The 16,134-nt window shown below is 57.0% G+C and overlaps 5 protein-coding genes across 5 annotated transcripts; 2 read left to right on the forward strand and 3 right to left on the reverse strand.

Annotated features, from left to right (window-relative positions):
- Window positions 1–1,932: 1,932 nt before the first annotated feature.
- On the reverse strand, window positions 1,933–5,836 carry B0H18DRAFT_1116280 (uncharacterized protein; the record flags this gene model as incomplete). Its single annotated transcript, XM_048033404.1, has 4 exons — window positions 1,933–4,043; window positions 4,094–4,193; window positions 4,259–4,410; window positions 4,462–5,836. 4 exons carry the CDS (start codon window positions 5,834–5,836, stop codon window positions 1,933–1,935), a joined length of 3,738 nt encoding a protein of 1,245 aa, XP_047896707.1.
- Window positions 5,837–6,014: 178 nt separating this feature from the next.
- On the forward strand, window positions 6,015–8,062 carry B0H18DRAFT_989495 (uncharacterized protein). The gene is made up of 7 exons (XM_048044955.1): window positions 6,015–6,249; window positions 6,300–6,363; window positions 6,415–6,740; window positions 6,800–6,961; window positions 7,015–7,380; window positions 7,434–7,607; window positions 7,690–8,062. Exons 1-7 carry the CDS (start codon window positions 6,076–6,078, stop codon window positions 7,792–7,794), a joined length of 1,371 nt encoding a protein of 456 aa, XP_047896708.1. The 5' UTR covers window positions 6,015–6,075; the 3' UTR covers window positions 7,795–8,062.
- Window positions 8,063–8,152: 90 nt separating this feature from the next.
- On the forward strand, window positions 8,153–10,249 carry B0H18DRAFT_1116282 (uncharacterized protein; the record flags this gene model as incomplete). Its single annotated transcript, XM_048033405.1, has 8 exons — window positions 8,153–8,268; window positions 8,324–8,431; window positions 8,491–8,639; window positions 8,687–8,778; window positions 8,828–9,089; window positions 9,142–9,386; window positions 9,445–9,561; window positions 9,614–10,249. The coding sequence occupies 8 exons, from the start codon at window positions 8,153–8,155 to the stop codon at window positions 10,247–10,249; spliced, it is 1,725 nt and encodes a 574-aa protein (XP_047896709.1).
- Window positions 10,250–10,486: 237 nt separating this feature from the next.
- Window positions 10,487–11,556, reverse strand: B0H18DRAFT_872011 (Cloroperoxidase; the record flags this gene model as incomplete). The annotated part of the gene is made up of 4 exons (XM_048040196.1): window positions 10,487–10,721; window positions 10,776–10,977; window positions 11,033–11,236; window positions 11,292–11,556. The coding sequence occupies 4 exons, from the start codon at window positions 11,554–11,556 to the stop codon at window positions 10,487–10,489; spliced, it is 906 nt and encodes a 301-aa protein (XP_047896710.1).
- A 1,821-nt stretch (window positions 11,557–13,377) lies between these two features.
- B0H18DRAFT_1116284 (uncharacterized protein) lies at window positions 13,378–15,341 on the reverse strand (the record flags this gene model as incomplete). The annotated part of the gene is made up of 11 exons (XM_048033406.1): window positions 13,378–13,430; window positions 13,482–13,678; window positions 13,757–13,916; window positions 13,973–14,030; window positions 14,078–14,308; window positions 14,365–14,411; window positions 14,476–14,556; window positions 14,609–14,745; window positions 14,797–14,904; window positions 15,122–15,278; window positions 15,335–15,341. The coding sequence occupies 11 exons, from the start codon at window positions 15,339–15,341 to the stop codon at window positions 13,378–13,380; spliced, it is 1,236 nt and encodes a 411-aa protein (XP_047896711.1).
- Window positions 15,342–16,134: the final 793 nt, after the last annotated feature.

Raw genomic sequence — 16,134 nt, forward strand, 5'->3', positions numbered from 1 at the left:
TCGAGCTCGTGCTCATGGGTGAGCTTTTATACATGAATGGAATGGTAGCTTCTGTGGTGCGTGCCAGGGCCTCTATCATTACGGAAATCGATAGCCAACTAGACTAAGCTCAACTTGGCACAATCTCAAAGGGCTCAATTGAAAAGCTGCGGATGACCTAGCTTTGTTGACGGGCTCGCATCGTACATAACACAGGAAGCGCAAGACAGCAGACTCCTAAGTACTCGACAAGGTAATATGTCTATGCTTCCGAAGTCCACTCGTACTGACTCACACTATCACCGGACTTAGCTGTACGGTGGCTGGGCTTCTTGGCGATTTGACCACATACTCCGGACAGCGTCGGACAGCACAGTGTTCCTGATACCGAGTTGCCATCCAGCCTCTATGGCTCAGGATAAACAAGCCGCGCTTTCAAGAAGCTAGCCATGCATAGTATGGTACGGAGTCTACGGACTTCCCATCCACATATCCTCTAGACCACCATCCGTCATGTGCACAGCACATCCATGACAGCTGAGTATCTCGAGCTCTCGTCGTCAGTTGTTGACTTACCAGTGCTCATGAGCACTTTGCAATGCCACAGTGACGCGGCCGCTGCCAGTGAAGTAACAAGGAGGTTGGTTTCGGTTCACGGCTCTAATCCTGAGCCACCGCCAGGTTTGTTGTCCTTTGGAGGTCCGTTGACATGCAGTACAGCTTCCTGAAGATCTGCAATGTCATCCCTGAGCTTGCCCCTTGAAGCATCCAGAAGTGCCATCGAGGATAACCTCTGCAGGTACCCACCGATCGCCGAGCTTCAACACGCTGCCAGCCAACTTGAACGCGTATTCGCGCCTACGTACCACGCGTTTGCACTGGCATCCGACGTTCCGGTACTGGACAGACCCCGCACATTACGGCAGGTCGGCCGAGGGTCCAAATTCAGATCACACACCCTCATACGTACAGACGCTCCCTGGCGGCGAACCCGGCCTTCGACGTACTGGGACGAAACGGCTGCGCCAAAGTGTACGGTAATCGTATTGGTATTCCATTAGTCAAGTGCAGCATCACAGCTAACTCGCCACATGGCCGCCGCATGTCAGGATAGGCTATGTAGTCGGACAACGATACCCTATCATGCGGAGGAGTGCAGAGGCCGCCTCCTTGGACTCACGTAACTCTATCATCGCTAGCGTTGAAATAGTGTGATGAGCAACGACAGAAGCTCTACTGCGAAGGGAGTCCGTAATCGTCTTGGCAGGGTGTGCGAAGTTGTGGCCCAATTCTTAGAGTCTGGTGCGTTCCGCTCCTTGCTGTTATACTTACACTCATCGGCATCAAGCTGTCGCGCCTAGGTGCGGACTCATGACGGACTTCGGTGTCACTGAAAGTGGCATCTGACTCGGCTGTTTGACCATGAACTGCTGCGACCGGAGACCCCGCCTGAGAGATACGTTTCGCCCGTATGCTTCCTCAGGCATCCTTGGCCCTGTTGACCCATCGTTCGCAGACTTACGCCCACAGAGTCAGTGCACCATGTCGGCAATGAATGGGGGCCGACGAAGGTCACTGGGCAGTGAAGCCGAAGCCTTCGATCTGTTACTGGAGAACCACTGATCAAGGGATGCTCCGAGCTCATGCAGCATGAGCCACGTACGTAGACCAGAGGGCACGCTGCGCGGCGGTGGATGGGACTGGTTCCACTCCGTTACTATTTCTTCCATCCCAGCGGTCGGTAAAGCTGGGCTTCTAGCCGAGCCCGAGACCAGGTGCACCAAAACACGCCTAGGGGGGACCCGATCGCACTGTCGCCGGATGGACGTTCGAGCACAGCGCAATACGATTGAATCGAGGAAATTATATGATACATTAATCTTCCAGCAATACATACCAAATCTGAAAAGACGAAGGCAGAAACAACAAAGCTAGATGAACCAGGGGAAAGAGCTAAGATCCGTCCACAGGCACGGGCACAATCTTCGGCGCGACAGGACCCCCGCTCGGGTGTATGTCCGGCATCGAACCGTTTGGTATTCGAGACGGGAGCGACTGATTTGAGTTTGATTGTGAAGGCGGCGGGAATAGCGGACCTGCGGGCGACGTTCTCAAGCCACCCATCCCGACAGACTCAGGATTTGACAGACCCATATGTCGAGCTGGTCCAGGGAGTGCCTTCGGAAGACCAGGAGACGGAGGGCGACCATACGTCTTCAGGCTAGGGCTGCCGTTCTTCGACGGACCCGCGCCCTCCGCTCCTACAGGTGGCGAACGCGCAGAAGCACTCAGCGACGGCGGTGGAGGTAGTTGCATTCCCAGTGGAGGTTGGCCCGTTCTCGTAGGTGAGCGCATAGATCCAACAAAACCGCTTCCCAGACCCGAAGGGCTCATATGCGGGGCGGGACCGCCATTTGTATGTGGTGGTGAACGTGAATTACCGTAATCCATTGGCCCGCTGCGCGTCGGCGAGCTCCATGTATTCGGGCGCGACTGAGGAGGAGGCGGAGTTTGCGGCCGTCTCGCTATCGCCTGGCGATGCGAACTGCCTTGACCGAGACCCTGGGACGACTTACTGGTGGAGGCAGAAGATCCCGGACGAGGTAGACCGTTATCCTCATTGGTGGTAAAAGAGCTGCGTCGTGACGGGCCTACAGATACTGGGGCTGTAGGAGGCGGTACGCCGTTACGCGGCGATCCCGGGAAGCTCGCTTGCATCCCTTGTGAAGGTCCCAAGGTGAATGGAGTCATCAATCTTTCATGGGGACCCACGGGGGCTGGAATTATCTGTCTACCACGCTCGCGTGAGCCGTCGACCGACATGTGCGGGGGCGATAAGAGGTGTTGCCTTGACGGGCCAGCCGCCATGTCGACCTCCATGGATGCGCTCGGATGGATATGTCGGGGCTCAATATCGCGCGGCGGGCGCGGACTATTTGCCACACTCGAAGTCGTCCCGATACCAGACGGCAATGCGGACATCGGAGGGCCCTGCCCCGCTCCGCCAGGGCCGTTCGCTTGCGAAGTGTGATGGTGGTGGACGACATGGTGGTGATGCGGCCCTATGCGATGATGGTGCTGGACGACATGAACATGCGGCGGTTGCCCAGGGGGCGCATGTACATGTGAGTGCGAGTGCTGATGTCCCGCGTGTCGCTGGGGCATCATCTGCATCGGATATCCTCTCTCTTGCTCACGCTCGCGCTCGCGCCCGAGGTCGCGATCCCGCTCCATCTTCTCGCGCGTCTTCTGCACTTCGACGAAACGCTCACGCTCCATCTCCACATCACGCCCGTCCGCGACGCTCCCCGGTCTCTTTGGATCCTTGCCTCCAAGACCGAGCATGCTCGGCCCAGGGGGACCAGAGCCCACCCACCCGTTCGACTTGGACTGCGAGAACCCAGGTGGTGCAGGGGAGGGGACCATCCTGTTCGGTACGGTCTGCACTGGCACCGGCGAGATGGAACGCGGCCTCATGAGTCCACCGGGTCCACTCATTGGTGCCATGCCGCCAAACTGCTGCATATGCATGCTTGACTGCGCAGGGCCAGAGCCAGGGCGATGCATATCCTGGTCGATCGCTTGCGAGGGGTGCAGATTGGGCAAGCTCCCTGGAACTGCCGAGGGATGATGTGCGGGACGCGGAGCTTGGGGCTGGAAGCCGTGCATACCCGGCGGGGGCTGCATCTCTGGGTAGTGGGGATGCTGAAAACCCGGCTGACCAGGGCCGAAGCGATTGCTTGCACTAGGTCCGTTGACCATCGCCATGTTCATTGGGTAGTCGAATTGCGGAACCGGGGCACCTAGAGCGGGATTCATCATCTGGCGGTGTGGATCGAAACCGCCTGCACCGCGTCTATGCTGAAACAAGAACTCCAAGTCCCTCGCGACGTCGGTAAGCGGTAGTGCGCTCAATTGTGGGTATGCAAGAGGCCCTGGGCTCACGCGATCCTTGTGCCGCGGTGCTTGTCCCGAAGATGCAACGCCGAAAGGATAAGACTTCACAATCTCGCGTAGCGTAGGAGGCGCGCGGGCTTCTTGCGGTGGTTCCGGTATTCGACGCTCTGAGTTTGCTTCAGAAAGCGCACTAGAGCAAGAAACTCGGCGGACTGACCTGGCAGTGGGCGCTCCAGTGCTCGTCGCTCCCGTTCGAGCTTGCGCCTCTTTCGATTGGTCTCCGAGATCATCTCGGTCTGTAGATCATCCCTTTCCGCCTGCGGATATGACGCGACCGGCGTGATGTCAATGTATGCAGGTCACGTGCCGGGCGCGTCCTTACCTTCCACCAACTCCAGACACCATCCTCATCGAGTTTGCGACGCTTCATGACATTGAGGACTTCAAAGTCGCGACGTCTAGAGGCTAACTCGAGCCGCTTGTCGCGTCGTTTCAGCAGTTCTTCATTGAGATGTAGCATCTCGGGATGCGTGCCTAGCGAGAGTCAGTAGACGGCTTAACACAGGCAGACCGTGTCACCCGCACCTTCCGCGACCAAGGCCTCTTCCCATGCAAGTGCCTCCATCTTCTCCACGTATAAGCGTTCTCTAAGAAGCGCGAACTTGAGTTCGATCGTCGCAAGGACGTCCAGGGCCTCTGCACGGTGGGCGGGCTGCAGATCGGACTCCAGTTCCATCTCCAACTCCGGAGAGTCCAGGTCAGCCTCCTCAACGTCACCCACGTCTCCGTCCTCGCCATCTGCCCCCGCTGCTTGATCCGCGTCCCCGTCTGCGTCGAGGTCACGATCCGCCGCCGCCTCAGCTCTGGTCTTGCGTCCTCGTGCCCGTGTCCTCCTCTTGCGTGACGGACGACTTCCTTTGACGTCGTGCTCTGGCTCGGGTTCGCGATCGGAAGGTGCGTCAGCGTCAGCGTCGGGCGACGGGGAGCGGGACGACGATGGCGAACCAGATGCTGAGGACGAGGTCGAGGGAGAACGTGAGGGTGGCGCCACAACAGTCGAGCCCGCCATGATGGAGGAAGCTGCAGCCGTGTGAGGTGTGGGAGCGACGAGTGGCGGTGGGGGCACGATCTGGTCGACGTCCATGAGCGCGGCGTTTTCGTCGTCTAGCACTGGGGGAGGCGCGTCCAGTGGCGTTGCCGGTTCGAGTGCGGCAGATGCGCGAGGCTCATCTTCAGCGTCGGACTCTGGGACGGGTGCATCATCCTCGACTGGGTCGTCGCCCGCTTCTTCATCGTCTGCGTTCTCGTCGTCGGTGAGTTCGGGCGACGGGGCACCCTTGTGGGATGCGGCGCGCGAATTGGAACGGCTGACTGCACCGTCAAGCTCGGCGTCGTCCTCGTCGACGTCCTCTTCGTCGGTAGCGTCTTCGTTTTCGAGGGGATCGTCTGGGAGTGGCTCCAGCGCCTCCGCGTCCGAAGCGTGCGCAGGCGGCTCGTCGTCATCGTCCTCGCGCTCGTCCTCGCCATCGCTCTCTACCTCGTGCGGAACGGCGCGGTCGGGGTCGTCATCGTCGTTGCTGCGGTCCTGCTCGTCGTCTTCTTCCTCTTCCATCGCTTTCGCGGGGCCGGACTGCTCCTCTTCTTCCTCCTCCTCTACGAGGCGTGTACGCCAGTCTCCCTTCTCGGTCTTCTTGTTGTTCTTGTATGCCCAATCCCACATCGGAGGTGGTAGGAGGTTACTTCGCTTTCGTTTGCTATCTCGCGGTCTACTCGAGTTGCGCACCTCTGCTTTACTGTTTTCCTCCTGCTCCTCCTCCGTCAGTTCGGAAAGCTCTGAGCCGCTGTCGAGGGCTGCGGGACCGCCGTTGTTGGACCCGGATGCAGACCGGGTTTCTTCTGGGGGTGGAGGTGAAGGAGACGGTGAGCTGAGAGGTTCGAGGGAGACGGTCGAGCCCGTCATCGTTGTCGACGGCGAGGAGCAGATTCAGAGTGCCGCACCCGCCCAGATGCGCGCTCAGATCGTGGTCACAAGTGCTGTGACATGCTTTCCTGATCGGGCAGGTGTGACTCTTAAGCGCTGGAAAGATGTGACTTTAAGCGCTGATGTAGTGGCCCCAACTCTTAAGCGCCGGCGACCTTGTCTCCTCATCTTCTGCCAAACCTCTATTCTCGTGTTACAACATCATTCTGCTCGCCAACATGGTCTCTGCGGACAATCTGAACTTGGACTGTCTTGAGCTCATATTTGCCTATCTCTACGGGAACGACCTCGTCTCTGTCTCGCTCGTCAGTCGGTCGTTTTTGGCGGGAATCATCCCCAGACTCTATCGCAATTTAGTATTCAAGTTGAACCAAGCGAAACGATATCCGGTGGTGCGTCTTTACAATGAACGTCTTTTATGAACTCCAGCTAAAATGCGTAGATTTTGTCACCATTTGCGTCTGTGCTTCGCCACCCTAACCTGGCCACGCATGTGCGGCATATCGGTGCGCACAAGCTCTGTTTAACACGTACTGTTTCCTTACCTGGTCCGTCAGACATAAGGACAGTGCCCAGCAGTAGATCTGTCATGCATCCAGAGTTCATGCGGGACTGCGCTCGTGCAATACACATCTGCGACAATCTGGTTTCCTTTACATGCACGCCCAGTGTCTTGCCATCCTTCCTCCTCGACCTCCAGGCGAAGGATTCGCTGCAGCACATGCGTGTCAACGCCAACTTGACGTACGAACAAGCAGAACACCTCGCCAAGGTTACAGGACTGAAGGGCATCACTTTGGACACTGGCTCGCCTTATGTGGTGGATATCTTGCCGAGATGGATGGCTGCGTTGAAGACAACGTTGACGAACCTGACCCTATACGTGCGTCGCTCATTCCTGGACTGTCTACCCAATCATGCTTATTTTTTGGGGGGCTGCAGTCCGTACACGAGCTGAACGACTATATTCTGGAGAGCGTGTTGACAGATCTCCCACATCTGACCGGGTTGCACGTCATAAACTGCTCTAAGATCGATCACAACACGGTCCTGCGCCTTACGTCGCACACCCCAGACCTACGGAGCCTCTCCTTCACAAGTTGGGTACGTGTCCGAGCGGCTTGCTTCACTGATTTGGTGCCTTACCGGCCCATTAGGACTCTCCTCGTAGTATGGCAGCGAGTTCCATCATCAACGGTATCACCTCCCCTCTGCGCCGCCTCCGCCATCTTACAGTGGACAGCCATTGTTCCCTGTCACCAACCACTACGCCCGGCCTCTGGACATCACTTATCCAGCAAACACGCATTTGGTCGTGTGGTCTGCGCTCCATCACGCTGAAACTCACCGACAAGCTGCTGGTAGAAGACGGGTTCATCGACGAGCTCTTGAACACGCACGAGACGACACTCACGCATATAGCTTTGCTGAATTGTTCGTTGAGCCTCGACAGCGTCCGCAAGATCTGCAGGCGCTGTTCGGACCTTGAGCGATTCGCAGTGAGCATCCCCGTGAGGGATATCGTACGTCCTCAGCGTCGCAATGAGGGCGCATATACTGATAGTCGTCTGTGCAGTACTCGTTTTCCGAGGCGCTCTCACGGTCCACGAGCCTCCATACGCTCAGCGATGTCAGCGACGCGCATTCTTCGCACGGAGCGCGGACCACTGTGTCCAAGCCTGACATCCGCACCATCATGGAGATCGTGCCCAACCTCCGTAGGGTCATCACGGACGAGCGCGTGTGGACTGTACGTACCTCGTCTCCCCTACTATCTCAACTATCCGCGTTGGGCGATGTGTATATTGATCTTGACTTTTTCCTGTATGCAGGCCGACAAAGCAAGAAATGGTGGCGGTTTGCGGTTAGAGCTCAAGCGAAAGACGTCCCCGCCTACGCACTGGTTCATGCCCCCATCGAAATCACATCAGTGCTAATAAGTCAATGCGACCTTCCCTTTGCTATCTCCGTGGGGCGGACAGTAGCATTTGCTTGGGCGACGTGCGGCACCCCGTAAGTAGTCACCTGTATACATTCATGCAGCTGAGGCACCGTTGAAGAAAGTCCAGCTGCCCAATTATTTAGTTGTATTAGAAGTTAGTTATACGCATAGTATAAGCCCGTCACGCGTGTGACACATGATCCCGTGCAGAGTGACACTGTTGACTTTGCCTTCCGCATTTGGCGAATCATTTCTGTGACTGACATCCACCGCCTCGCGTTCATTCCCACCTCAGTCTACCTTTCCTCTCTACCACCACCACCACGAGCAGTTCTCGCGATTACAGGCCAGCCATGTCTGATTCTGAAGGTGACATCTCTGACGAGCTCCTTGAACTGGCCGGTGCTACAGAGAAGAAGCGCCGAAAACGTCAAGCGCAAGGACCGGGTCCCAAACGTCGCAGGGCTGAGTGAGTGGTTTGGCAATTTGGCAGCCTCTCGGAACTGGTGTGAACAATGCAATAGAATGTCGGACGATGCGTCGGACGCAGATCAAACAGAGAGCGCAGGCGAGGAAGAGCAGGATCCTTACCCGCTGGAAGGCAAATATGCGGATGAAGCCGACAGGCAACGGTACGTGCCTGGCCTGCATTGTCTGCAATCTGGTTTATAATGCGAGATGTTTTCTGTAGACTCTTGGAAATGTCCGAGATCGAGCGAGAGGATATCCTGGCGCAGCGGCAAGAGGAGATGCAGCGGATACAAGACAAGCGTAACCTTGAACAGATGTTGAAGGCTCAGAGCGGCCACGGGGATGATAGCGTGTCCAAAGCGGCCAAACGTGAGCGCGTTGCTCTTGATGTGCTTCATGGGTACTGAGTCCTGTAGGTCAACACGCCGTTCGTGGCGCCACGAAGGAGAAGACTCGCAAGCTAGACGAACTGAAGGCCAGGCGGAAAGAGAAGGACGAGAAGAAACGCGTACGTGCCTCAGTGCTCTGCCTGCCTACGTGTTTTAAATGTCACATAGACACGGACCAGCTCTCCGAGGCGTGCACGGTCTTCCTCGCCCGCTGATATGGACATCTCGGACGACGAGGAAGAGGATGGTCAGATCAGCAAGTTGGAGGAGGAGGAAGAGAGGGACCGCAGACTCTATGACAAGCTGCATCCCGAGAAGGATAAGCTTGAGGACGACAGCATTTCGCTGGAGGATCTAGAGAAAGTTCGGCTTTCTCGAGACATGTTGGCGCGTCTTTCCGCAACGCCGTGGTTCGAGGAAACTGTCAAAGGTGCTAATGCTCGCTCCATTAAGTACTGTTCGATATCACTAACGATGTGTAGGAGCATGGGTCAGATACCTGAACGGCTCGAAGGACGGTCAGCCAACATATCGCATGTTTGAGGTCGTTGGTGAGTGGTTCAGGTTATATCTCCTTGGCCTGCCTAGATTGCGGCCAGGTGTGCACAAGGACGGCCGACATTACGACTTCAATGGCCGGAAGATTACCACACACCTCGGCCTGCGATATGCCCTCAGTGACCGCCCATTCCCAATGGACAGAATATCCAATTCGACCTTTACTGAGGTTCGTATACGTGATGTTGCATAACAAAGGCTGGCTACACAAGCTGCCGCTTCCTTAGGCAGACTTCGATGAGTGGAAGAGTTTGGCAAAAGACAAGCAGTCCTTCCCAACGAAGCGTGAACTCCGCGAGAAGGGCGCACAGATTGTCAAGAGCGCTTCTAGAGATATCACAGAGGTAGGCAACGTGGGCTGCAGAAGGGCTTCAGCTGACCTCTCCCCCATCGCAGAGCGATATCAACGCAATGCTCGCTCGGAACCTGCAAGACAAGTCGACGGGCGCTCTGTTGGCCGCCGAGCACTCGCGTCTGAAGCAAATACGCATGCTCGCCACGCGCCGGCAAGACTGGAAAGAGGTCGAGCAGCTCGATAAGCAGATCGCGGATGTCGAGGCGAAGATGCCCAAGAAGGAGGAAGACAAGGAGAAGAAGGAGCCTACCCGCGAAGAGCTCCTCGCGGAGGTCAACCGGCGGAACCGCCTCGCGAACATGGAGGCTATCCGTCAAGCGGAGCTGCGCGAGACGGAACGCAAGCGGCGTGAACGCAAGCTCCTTGTTGCGTCCGCGGCCGGCACGCCCCGCTCGGCAACGCCGAAGACTGGATTGAAACCGTTTAGCCCAAGGTCTGTACCGTCTCTGCTTGCCTCTTCGTGTCGTTCTGTGATCTGCGTGTGCGAATGGGCGTTGACGGCGTCTTGGTTTGGGCTCGCATTCTCGGCGGCAACATTAGGCCAGGGACACCGGCGGCTCCGGGTCTGGCGGATGGCACGCGTCCCCATTACCATCCTCTGCAGCCCGACCGCCCCCTCAACGAACTTTGAAGCGTCCATTATCCAGTCTGTGGAAATCGACCTCGGGGACTTCTAGGTGCCAACACTGGTTTCGGCCCGCCGCACAGGCTCAGGTTTGCGCTCGTCTTGATATCGCATTATCCTACGCACTACGTACATACTGCATCGCTGATCTATTCCACACGACCATACCCGCCGCACAGCCCAAGCTCGATTTGTACCGATTATACATTATCAAGGCATACACTATCTGCAAAACTAGTGGCTATACGCGCATCCGGTGCCTCTCGTCAACCCAAAGTGTGTCGCGCGTTCACTTTGTTTTGGCGTCTTCCTGGATGCTGCCCATATGCAAGAGCCGGAGGGTGTCCTCGACCTCCTCCTTGATGCCGAGCTCGACCTTGAGCACCGTGTTCTGGAATATCGCCAATGTGAGGCCACCGGGGTTCCGGATGCGTGGCTGCCACCCGTCCGGAATGCGCTCCTCGAGGAGGAAGGGATACAGGTCCTTCACCCGCCCGCCGCAGATCGTCAGCAACGTCGAGCCGCTGGAACAAGAACAGCGTCAGTGCAACTCGAGAGGGAAGTGCGTGGACACGTACTTGGAGGCACCGAAGATCTTGTGGATCATCGCCTGGCTGTACTGGCCATTGCTAGCCTTGGACTGGGCGCGCCGCTTGCCGAGCATGCGCGAGAGGTCGCTCGTGGTGATGTCGCCGCCCGGGCCCGTCCCGCTCTCAAGGAACTCCTTGATGAGGTGCGGCGCGGGTTTTGACTGGTCGGGGTTGAGGAAGGTGTCCTCTCCTGCAAAACCGCGCGTCAGTTGCCGTTCTTTCGGTGAATGCTTGAAGGGACGCACTGCACAGGGACGCGTCGTGCTCGATGCAGTTGTGCGCGCTGAGGTCGCTCAGGTCCATCTTGTCCGTCCAGTAGTTGCGGTCCAGCATGTCCGCAGCGTAGTGCGGGACGAAGAAGCAGAAGGTCGGCGAGAAGTTGAACGTCTCCCGGCATTTGGTGTTGAGGTCGCGGAAGGTGATGTTGCGCCCATCCCGAGGGAGGATGCCTAACCACGCCGAAGCTCAGCAATCGCCTTTCGCGTGTAGTATCAGGATACGCACCGTGGTTCGCCATGGCGTTCAGCATCGGGCAGCAGCTCCGACTGTCCGTGTCTTTTGGAGGGATGAACTGTGGCCAGAGGCCGCCTGCGCCCGGCCGGCCTTCTGGTACCACCCGGTTTTCAGGCAGGAGCGGTGCAAACGCGTTGTACAAAGTCAATGCGAGGTCCCAGATGAACAGGCGGATGAGGAGGATGACGTTCGCGATGCCGTAGATGAGGCCCACGCCCAGTCGTGTTGCTGCTACTGCTGCAAATGAGGGCGCCATGGCGGTGGGCAGCAGATAGTGTGGGGGCGGGGTAGGCGCGTTCGAGGCAAGTCGGACGTGACAGGCGGCGACGAGGGGACTTATGTATGTCGCAGGCATGTGACGGGAAGCTGTCCGCGAAAGCTGGGACGCATACCGCATAGCGGATGCTGTACGGACGGTGGGCGGCTGGATCGGGGCATGGCGCCTGCTTAGGGCGGTGCGCTTGCCCGTTCTTGTCTATTGCTGGCAAAGATGTCCGTGGATGTCCGGAGCCGCGCTCGGATTGGGCGGAGAAGCGTCCCGAGATGCTGTGGCCATCAACCTGACGTGGTCTCAGCCAGGAAGTCGCCGGTCCTGGGCCGAGGATGATACGAGTTGCAGGGAAGCGGTCGACCACGTTTAGTACCCATGACACGGACGCAAATGAAATGACGGTAGTTCGAGGCACTCAGCTGAGGCAGCACACAGTTCACGACGTACTTCAATGCGCGACCTTGCTTTCCTGAGGCTCGCGATCTCCGTTGTGGCGGACCGTAAAAGCCAGCGAGCGTCCGAGTCGGGGCGCCGGTAAACGGCAAGTCGACTCAGACTTGGATCGGTGGCTGTGGCTGCTAGTGTGATATCATCGGACGGTGATTCGCCTCACCGGGGACAAATCAGTTTTTTGGGACTCAGAAGATGCTAAGAAGAGTGGCGCCTATGGAGAACCAGTTATGGGCCACTTCGACGCGCGAAAACCTTAAGTAAACGCATTATTATCCTTGAATCTTCGGAGCTTCGAACATGCGGCGAACATGCAATGTCGCCGGGCGCAGAACATGTGTCACGTTTTCTTAAAGTTTTCGGACGGGGACAATGCTGCGAAAATGCCAAATGTCCGGCGACTTTCCGAAACGCGACAACTTTGGGTAAAATCCAGTCTTTTCCGTCGCAGAATGCAACGCGAAAACGGACAGAAAACGGGACCTTTTCTGTCCCATGTTCTCCTTCCGAAAATGATATCAGTTCTGTCCCCGAAAATTTATCATTTGCAGGCTTAGAAGACGCTGTATTTCTGAGCGCCGAACATGCAATGAAAATGATGTTTTTTCGCATCCAATAAATGGAATATTCTCGTTGCATGTGCGACCGTCGAACATGTTGTATGTTCGAAGGCAAATCGCGTCTAAATCATGACAATTCAGACTCGAAATCAGGTTGAGTCAGGGCTGGAATCAGAGCTATTCAGGGAGTGAATTCATGGCATTCCGAGCAAATTGGAACACTATTCGGAGGCGCAGTATACGATTCGAGCGCTGGATCCTTCATCGCCCGCGACGTCCAGTCATCAGATACAACCTACCATCCATCGAGCTGACCCTGCTCGATTGGCCCGCGCCCGCGCCCCCCGCCGTTACACGGAAACCTAATGCCAGACGCGGGAAGGGACCAGAGAGTCTTGGACCGGCCGTCTATGAAGATATGTGGGATCCGCACAAAGGACGATGTATTGAGCGCGATGGCGAAGCTGGCATCATGCGAGGCTGCTGTAACAGACAGAGGTGAAGATACCCATGTGTGAGGAACCTAGAAGCACGTACGTCATTAACCAAGGGCCTCCTGGAGAGGGGTGTACGTACTGATAATACATGTGGCCCGTCATGCCGTGTCTGAATTTCTTGATGTGTGGAAGGCGTGCTTGAAGCCAGAGGCAACGTACTGAAGGATGCGAGGGCATGGGACTGCTATGGCGCGTACGGGATAATCGTAACTTCATTGGGAGCCAGTCAAAGCCCGCGCAGGAGTCGGTATCACTCACTCTCTCCACACGAACGCCGAGTTGAGGTCACACCAGGGCATTTAAACCCCCACACCGAAGTCCTGCACCGTGCGGATCATATAATCGGAGTGCACTAAGTACGTCAACCACGCCACACCGGACACGACCGTGCTGAAGAACGTACCCACTAAGTCCTCTAAGCCCTCGATGGTCTTCGGGGAGAGCTTGATCAGCGCCATGCGCCCGACCGCAATACGCCAGACGTAGGCGAAGACATTGCAGACGACAAGCGAACCCTCGAAGATGTTGTCCACGACGAAGTGGCTCGAAACCATGATAACCGGAAGTGACACGACGCCCTCAGCAGAAGAGCCCAGATAGCTGCCCAAGGTAGCCGCACTTAAGTGACTTGACGAAACTGAAGGAGACCAAGGGTGTGATCGAGTCCGACGTTCTCACGCACGAGCGTGCAGGAATGTGGGTGATTCAGGGTGTACTCCAGATCGCTGACAGGCGCGAGGGGAGCGTGACGTGGTAAGGCACATGCAGGAAGGGAATTGGCCATAGAGCGCATCGCGGACGACCTCCAGAGGGAATTCCTTCACCATCGACTCCACATCTACGCATTCAAGCATCAGCCTCCAAGCCCCAGAATACAGATACCAGACCACTCACCAGACGACGTCGAGAACTTGACACACTGTTCCATATCCTGCGCACACTCCAACGCCACCTGCGCAGCGCAGCGCGGTTCATGTTCAGCACTACTAGGTTGCCCACCTGGATCTTCCCGTCCACCGCCGCGCTTACGAGCGTCACGGTGCCGTTCAGGCCGACGGTGGGGATGATCTCGGAGACGCTCTGCGAGTAGGGCGCGGTGCAGAAGACGAAGCATGCGCCGCCGAGCGACTTGACGATAAGACGACGTCCGTCGCGGAGGCGTCGATGTACTTGGAGGCTCCGAGCGAGAGAGCGAGCGGCTTTTTGGACAAGCCAGAGGAGAGCGGTGTCCTGCAGCAGTCCCCTTGAGCTTTGATACAGATGACGAGGCGTGAGCGAGTACTTACCTTCAGGCCGAGTTTCGATGCGTATCGGATGGCAAGGTGCCCAAGACCTACAACGCCCTGTACGAGGCAGACGTAGCCGAGTCGACAGTGCCACGCGGATAGCGTCAAAACCCGCGATGCCTCTACGCAGCAAGGGTGCGAACTCCACATACGACGCCTGCTGCAACGCCTCCTCCGGGATGCTCACCACCGCTGCAGCTCAGTCAGCACTGCACCAATGCATACCTTACTCGGGGCAACTCACCCGTCTCAGGCGCATACATGTACTCCGCATGCCCATCATCAAACGTGAACCCCGTCTCCTGTCCCTCCTCGCACAAAAACGCGGTCCCCGTCCTGCGCGACTCGCATCGTCCGCAGTAGCCGCCAATCCAGTCGACGCTGACGGGCGCGCCGAGCCTGTACCGTCCCTCCCTGTCCGTGCCCGGCTACGTCCCCGACTTGTCGAAGTGGTCCAAGTTGCCGTTATCCGAAGCGTACACGCGGATGAACACCTTGTTCGGCGCGCGCAGCTCTTTGTGATGAAGATCGTCGTATCCACTGCCAAATCACTAGTCATCGATTGTTAGCGCAATAATCTCGTTGGGCAGGAGGACATACGCGTGAACGATGCAGAAAACATGGGCAAATGCGACAAAATGTCATTTGGCGGATCAAGGGTACACGGTGCAACTGCCGTCAGCATACGTACTCGCGGAACCTGTGTGCAAGACTTGCTGCGTATGTTCGCCCTCAGAGTTTTTATGCAAGGACCCACGTACGTAGACTGACGACCAGAGTGCAGTTGATCTCCCGACGTCGAGGTGTCCTGTGTATGTCGCAGGTGTCCTTCATCACGCGCTGTGTGGTAATCGCTTGCGTCTTGCCAAAGTGTCGAGCAGCCGGCCGATCGCCAGCGTCGGTGGCGACCACGTCTGAGCCATGTCAGCCTCTGAAGATCGGTTCGAGGTCGACTAACAAAATGACGTACCTTTCATTTCTCCGATACATCCATAGACCGACTGCGACCAGTAGGTACTTTCATTCAGACTCAGGAATCGCCGAGTATTCTAGCGGCAGATCAAAGTCAGCATAGAGAAGGTAGATCGCGGCGCATCGCCCGTTACGATCATGCTGTCGTGGGCTCCATTATTAGCACTCAGGTCGGTGTTCATAATCCACGGGCTCACCCCGAAGACGACGATGCCATCCAGACGCACTTCGCAAGCTCCTGTCTTTCTTTGAGAAGTTGGCACGAGAGAACAACGGCACGAGCATCAAACACTACTCAGATCGGGTGATGTCACAGACTACGCCATAGAAGAGCAACGACGATGCTTGACGAACAGGCTTGATGAGAGTCCTTGAAGGGAGGGCGGAAGGGCGTCGCTGGAGTGACCGCAGTCGCGGTGGCGAGCTGCGCCGACGCGCTGTGATTCCCACGCGTTTGCCTTTCCGATACAAGCGTGTCCTGTTCGTGGTCGTACAAAACTAACGCATGCTTATTACACTGCCGGTGCCAGGGTCGGCCCTGTCTTCTTTTGTGTTTGCTCGATACAGAGATGTCGGCCGTCGACCACCCACTGTGTGCCATCTGTCGAGGACGACTCTTCCAGTTGCATCCGTCTTCTCCGAGAATCAAAGTCAATCGAGGATGTGGTAAGCGGCTAGACTTGTCTAGCCATCGGTCGCTGACGACTTCCTCTCCCTCCTTGTTTTCAGGACATATGTATTGCGCGGATTGCATCATACAACACATGAGACTCCATAGGGACGATGGTTGTCCCCAAT

The sequence above is a fragment of the Fomitopsis serialis genome, assembly GCF_022376445.1.
Source record: "Fomitopsis serialis strain Sig1Antser10 chromosome Unknown B0H18scaffold_13, whole genome shotgun sequence".
NCBI classification, from domain to species: domain Eukaryota; kingdom Fungi; phylum Basidiomycota; class Agaricomycetes; order Polyporales; family Fomitopsidaceae; genus Fomitopsis; species Fomitopsis serialis.